Raw genomic sequence first — 6,693 nt, 5'->3', positions numbered from 1 at the left:
TGCGGTGTCCGTTCAGGCGGCAGAGCTCAGCCCTCGCCCGTCAGGGAGCGCCTTCCGCCCTTCCCGCCTCCGCTCCGTTAGAAAACCGAAGCGGAGGCAGGCGGGGGAAAGCGGCGCGGGGCGGTTGCCCCGCCCGCCGCGGCCGTTGGGGGCGGCGCGAGGCGGCCGTTAGGGGCGGGCGCTTCCGGCGCGAGGCGGCAGCATGGCGCCCGGCGTGGAGCTGGGTTTCGCGGCGGCGGCGGGGCCGGGCGGTGCCTGGCGGCTGCGCAGCGCCTACTTCCCCAGCAAGGTCGGGGGGCGGCCGGCGTGGCTGGGTGAGGCCGGGCTGCCGGGCCCCGCCGCCCTGCGCTGCGACCGCTGCCAGCAGCCCCGCGCCTTCCTGCTCCAGCTGTACGCGCCGCTGCCCGACCGCCCCGACGCCTTCCACCGCACCCTCTTCGTCTTCGCCTGCCGCGGCGCCGCCTGCTACCGCCTGCCGGGCCCGCGGGGGCCCCTCTGCGGTGAGGCGGGGGGCGGTGAGCGAGGAGGGGGCGAGGGCCGCCGGCCGCCGCCCCCCTGACCGCCGCCTCTCGCCCGCAGTGTTCCGGAACCAGCTGCCGCGGCGGAACGACACCTATCCGGAGGAGCCGCCCCCCGAGGATCCGCCGCCGGGCCCAGCCGCCGCCGCGCCCCCCCGCCGGCTCCGCGGCGGCGCCGCTCTCTGCCGCGTCTGCGGCTGCCTGGGGCCCCGCGCCTGCGGACGCTGCCGCCGCGCCGCCTACTGCGGCCCCGAGCACCAGGCGCTGGACTGGCGGCGGGGGCACCGGCGGTCCTGCGGACAGCGCGCCGCCGGAGGTGGGTCTGGGGCGGAGGGAGGGGGCGCTGCAAGCTCGCCGTTGGCTCCGTCGCTTCTGAGCTGCGGTGGCTCACGCTCTGGTCGCACGGCGTTGGCCAGGAAAGGCTGCCGTTGCAAAGCCGGCAGTCCTTTCAGCGTGCCGAACTTGCGTGTTGGTGGGGGAAGGGCCTGTGGAGGAGAGAAGAGAGAAGCCCGCGTCTTTTGCGTTGTTCCGTGATTTGTAAGGAAACTACCGGTAATTCTTTCAGGTGCTTTTTTCCCCCTGTTAGGTATTTACTTCAGGGACATAAGAATGTGGGATCTTTGTTGTTCCTGAAAGGCTCGTAAGTTTCAGGCGTACCTTTGGTCTCTTTCAAAGACCTCTTTCTGTCCGCCTTATGTCATAAGCAGCTGAAAGGATGTAGACCGATTTTTCCCCTTTGCAGGCTACTTTTAAGATGGCTTATCCATAAATCGTAAAGGAACGTGCAAAGGTGACGCCTTCACGAGATACTGTGATGGTCAGCAGATGAAAACAGTACTTTCCACGAGTGTGCTGTTGTAGAGACCCTTTTCTTAAGCCGTCCCCTCTCCTGCTCTTTTGTCTCATTCATATGCTCGTTTGTTTGCTGGCTGTTAAGGGGACGAGTACAGAGTATTTAAAGTATTTTTTCAGTAGTCTTCAGAAGTATCACGTTAACATCGGTGCGATGAAACGTAGTGTGTGTGATGTATCTCCCGTCATACATTGTGGGATGCTAGTCCCAAAAACTTTGACTGTAGGAAGTGAAAATAAGCAGAACGTTAGAAGTTGATTTGTGCAAATCAAATTATGGGTCAGACATTTGAAACGTTTAATTGAAACAGCGGAAACCTGAAGCGTACTAGCGCGTAATTAATACCGTCATTATGGAAGGTATACTTGATGCGTTTGTGGAAACTTTGCCTACTTGCAATATGCAAAGGAAAAATAAGAAAAAATGGCATGGCCTCAGAGCACCTGATGCACGCTTGGCTTGTGTGCATATGCTAGCCAGAATGAGACGTGCACAGAGCTGTCAAACTGCAAGTTTTGGTTTTCAAAATGCAGCTGCTGACACTGTTTAGTCTGTCTTCCATCTCTCATAGATTTACAGAGATTCAAAGCAATGCATCACCTATTGTAGTTTTCTACTGTCCTTAATATAAAATCTTCCTTATCTTTAAATCAGGTCTAGCAGTGATGTAAATCGCTCTTGCTCATGCAGTGTTCGTGCTGTGTTTTTGCCATGTAGTTTGCTGCGTAGCTTTTGGGGAGAAGGATGCATAACGTGAGATGACGTTGTGAAGTGGTGTCTGTTTTCTGTTTTGTAGATGACTCAGCGGATGCAACTCCAGAGCATAACGAATTCCTTTTTCCAGAATATGAAATTCTGATAGAACCCGAGGAACCAGAATTTCCTGCTGACAGCAGTGTAGGTCCCGATGATGAACAAGGAGCAAAGGACCCCAAAGAAAAAGAGGAACTCAGAGCTACAGGCAGTGCAGGTAAGAAGTAAGATGCTGTCTGTAATTCTTCCTAATGAAGCCTGCATTACGTTCTTTAAAATATAAAATACTAACTACTAGGGACAAAAGGCTAAATCTACAGTCATTTGTGATGCAAGTTTTTTGTATACATCCCGTAATAGAAGTTGCTTTTAGGGGAGAGACTTACTAAGCCCCAACCCCAGGAGCTGTTGAAGCGGCTGTTGCTGCAGTGAAGCTGCAGGTAGCTGGGAGTTACACCGTGTCCCTGTGCGATTCCCGCCAGTAAGGAACAACTCAAGTGAGGAAAAACAGGGCCCTGAGCATCTGCTGCTGGACACTATTGGAGTCAGGAGATTAAGTTAGATGATCTCGGCTTGACTTGGTTCAATTTGTCTTAATTTACGGAAAATGCTTAACAAATGTCCTTCTCTGTGCTAGAAGAAAAGGCTGTTCTGAGGCTATTTTAATAGACCTTGAATTAAGCAATTGAAGTGCAGCCCCCTTCCTCAAAAAAGTCACGATACGTGTGCAGCTCACCACATGGGCTTCACACACACCCAGGGTGGAGAGCTTGTGGTATTACAGGGGAAGGCTGCTGGGTTCCCAGCTGTCCCTTACTGTGGTCTGAAGCTGTCTCGATACGTGCCCCACGTTGATGTGAATGTGGGAGCGTAACAGATACACTCTTCAGTGCTAGAAACTGAAGTCTGGCACGTGCACGGCACAGGTGGCCTTTTCCAGATGTCACATTCTAAAGGTTCAGCAGCCTCAGCGATACCCGCTGGGAGTCATAAACTTTGGTAGATTAACTCCTTCCCTTTCCAGCGTTCCACTACTGACACCTATGTTTAAAATGCAACTAAAACTAGTAAATGGATCTGTGTGTGACTGAATCTTAATATGTCACCAAAAAAAAAAAAAGTCTTAGTGATTTACACTGGGAACGATTCTCGAGAGCAAAATGCCCTTACAGGTACAATAGTGTTTTTAATTTTTGGCTGTCTTGCATTAGCCTGCAACCTTTGGCGTTTCTCTTCTTGCTTAGGTGAAGCGTTTCAATCCTTGGATGAAGAGACATTGGAAGCAATGGCAAAACATGAGACTGAAGAAGACAAGATCTTCCAAACGTTTAAAGAGCGAGTAGCTGCCGAACCAGAGCAGGTCAGAAGATGGGGCAGCCTTAGAACTTACAGGTTCTGGCACAGTGTCCTGCTGCACCTGCAAAATGTTTCACTGCCTTTCATACCTACAGTTAGAAATGGTGGTGGGGATGCCTCCTCATCCTCCATGCACCTTAACCAACATACCCTCATCTTCCTCACGTGCAGAACTTGATTCATGCTGAAGTAAGAATTTAGCACCTGTTCATCTCTCTCAAACAGAAATTGGTCAGGATGAGAAGGCACAGGGGCGCTGAAGCCAACATGGTGGGGGGAGGACCTGCCATCCTGTGAAGCGGTTCTAACCAAAGGAGGTGGTGAACCATCGCTGTCTTCCCCAGCTTTTGGCCCTGTTGGCTTTTCTTCTCAGCAGAACCAAAACTTCAGAGAGGAGCTCTGTCACAGTCGCCAGCTGCATGGGGGGGTTGGCTTGGCTTTTTTTTAAGGTTGAAGAAATTAGTGATGGCTTTAAAATTTCAACTATTTAAAACAGAAATCTCCTGCCGTGCTATTTCCTGCTAACACAAGAGGCTGAAAAAAACCATTGTCAAACAAAAACGTGCTTCCTGGCTCCATTCAGAGGAAACACAGGCCTAAATCCATGAAAGTGGTGGAGGAAGAAAATCTCTCCATGTTTTACCTCATAGTTGAGGGGTGAGGGTGCATGTCCAGAAAGTAGGAGACTGTGAGTCTCTTCCCTCCTCTGTTTGCGGTAGGTGCATCACCTCCCTCTCTGACCATCCCCATACTGACTGATCTGCGTAAGAGTCCTCTTGTTGATAATGCCTGATTTGCTATATAAATATTTAGATAGTAACAGAACAACAAAGGATATGAATGTCTGAAAATACCTCCTCCTTGGACATTAGGACAGTCCCCTTGCATTTAGATGCAGAACGGCAAACGGAAAGAGTTGGGTTGCGTTCCTGACTTTTCTGTACGCTTCTGTCTGCTGATCTGTTAATCTGCTGTTCCTCCACCTCAAGGCTATAAAATGCCTGATCTAGCATTTCTGGGTCCCTTAATTAGAGAAATCAAATTGTAGCAATTTATCCCTGGATCATTGAAAAAATGCTGTATGAATACTTGCATGATTCATACAGTTAAGAAAACTGATACAAAGAACCTGTCTTATTTAGAATACCGTGTTTGCAACTGATAAGACTTTGCCATGGGTATTACTTAAAGGAACTGACCTTTTTCTGCACCATCTTACTGCTTTGTCTACGTCAGGAAATACCAATTTTATACCGAGATGAAAAGACAGTCTTGAGAACTTAAACTTCTGCTCTGTTTCAGATTATTAGATACTGCAGAGGAGGAGAAGGCCCAATCTGGGTATCGGGTGAAAATATTCCTGAAGAAAAAGATATCCCAAATTGTTTATGTGGTGCCAAAAGGATTTTTGAATTCCAGGTATGTAAATTCATTAAAGATAATACAGGTAACGTAGTTCAGACTTAACAGGCTCAAATTGTGTAGTTCTTGGCTTGTAATTAGAGCAAGGTGGTTGAAGTTGCTACAGACTAACTGTGCTAAATTGTACAGAGCCCTTATTTACTATCGTAACTGCTTTTTCCTCTAAGACTTTCACATACAGAAGGTAGGTAGGTTCCTATCTGATAATTTGCACCATCCATAAAATAGTGCACTTGTGAATATGGAACCATTGCTTAAGTAATAGGAGTCTGGTGTTGTATATTAAAAAAAAAAAAAAGCCCTTACGATGTGAAGTGGAAATATGTCTGGCTGGAAGTATTCATCTGTAGAATTTTGAATGCTAGAAGCATATGTGCAGTGAATACACTTAATGCTATGCAAAGACAAAACATAGTTATGAAGGTAATTTCAAATGGAAGGAGGCTTACAAATCGGGCAACGCTTAGTCAAATAAAACTTCTGTAGATAAAATAAGTAGGGCCATACCTTTCATTCCCTGTACATCTACACTGTTATGGGAATTCCAAATTTATTTTATTTGAGCTGCTGTGTTACTTAGTAGCTTTGATGGGATTTTGGTGTAAGAACATAAACGAAGGCAGGACCCTTCTTTGGGAGGAGATGCAGGGAGAGGTAAGGAGCTGCCTCTAAACCCTTGTTTTTCCTTGAAGATTATGCCACAGCTCCTGAACCACCTTCAGGTTGACAGCCTCGGAGAGAGCGTTGACTGGGGAACGCTGGTGGTGTACACTTGTGCTGACAACTGCGGTGAGGGAAATGAATACCTGGAAGAGTTCATATGGAAACAAGACTTCTCTGCGGGCTATATTTAACTTCCATCAAGTTACTAAGTTTTGAGTCATCTAAATAGAGTACTTGCCTTGTTTCAATGCATCTCTGCACTTTGCAAACAGGTAATTGAACTGGTCACTGATAACTGTGTATCTGGTAACAGTGATAAAACTACTGAAAGCAGACCTTGACAGCCTCTCTCGTGCTCCACAGGAGCTTTTACTTCAACATTTGTTCAGTGAATTTCACTTCAAGTCTCAATTCTGAATGTTTAAATAAAGATGAAATATTTTTGGATTGGTGAAAGTATCTTTTGTTGGTGACTGAACTTCAAGAACTTGGATTGTTGTCTGTCAGGATTTTCTTTGTGCTACTCAAAAATTAACATTCATTCACAGAGAAAAGCAGACTACTGTAAGATCACTTGAGTGCTTATGCTCAGGAGGTGTACAGAAGTCATAGCTAAGACAAAACTGTGTAGCCTTTCACTGTGGAACTTAAATCCGCTTCTCTTTCTCAAAAGGTATGCTGAATCTAACTTGGTAGTTGTTACATGTTCTGATTGAGTGGTTATTCAAGATAAAATGCAGAAAAATTGTTTTATCTGACTTAAAACTATTAACTGAGTTAGGCCCATGCAGAAATGGTTTATCTGCTGCAGAAGCAGTTTAAACAAGAGCCAGCCACACCAGAATATGTTTGTCTTGTTACTTACTGCCTATAGCAGATTTTCAAGCTGAATTGTACCTTCGAAGTCTGCCATCTTTGGTGAAGTTTAAAAATAAGTGCCCTCTGCAGGGATTCTTCTGCTATTTGACCGCCATATAGCTGAGGCAAGAGAACAGTGAAACTGTAACACTAAAGTTACTGTGGTAGTTGCTTAACTACTCCTGTGGCTATAGCTACATTTGCAGAAAAGATAAGGCTTTTTGGGTTTTTTTTTTGTGTCTCAGTGTAGAATTTTTCAGTCATATATTC

At 47.3% G+C, this 6,693-nt stretch overlaps 1 protein-coding gene across 1 annotated transcript; it reads left to right on the top strand.

Moving 5' to 3' along the window:
• The first annotated feature begins 202 nt into the window (after nt 1-202).
• PDCD2 (programmed cell death 2) lies at nt 203-6,012 on the top strand. The gene is made up of 6 exons (XM_076334052.1): nt 203-500; nt 580-834; nt 2,168-2,341; nt 3,369-3,484; nt 4,783-4,899; nt 5,595-6,012. The coding sequence occupies exons 1-6, from the start codon at nt 203-205 to the stop codon at nt 5,754-5,756; spliced, it is 1,122 nt and encodes a 373-aa protein (XP_076190167.1). The 3' UTR covers nt 5,757-6,012.
• Nucleotides 6,013-6,693: the final 681 nt, after the last annotated feature.

This window comes from Aptenodytes patagonicus, chromosome 3, assembly GCF_965638725.1.
Source record: "Aptenodytes patagonicus chromosome 3, bAptPat1.pri.cur, whole genome shotgun sequence".
Classification (NCBI taxonomy): domain Eukaryota; kingdom Metazoa; phylum Chordata; class Aves; order Sphenisciformes; family Spheniscidae; genus Aptenodytes; species Aptenodytes patagonicus.
This window is presented reverse-complemented; position numbering and strand designations above follow the sequence as displayed.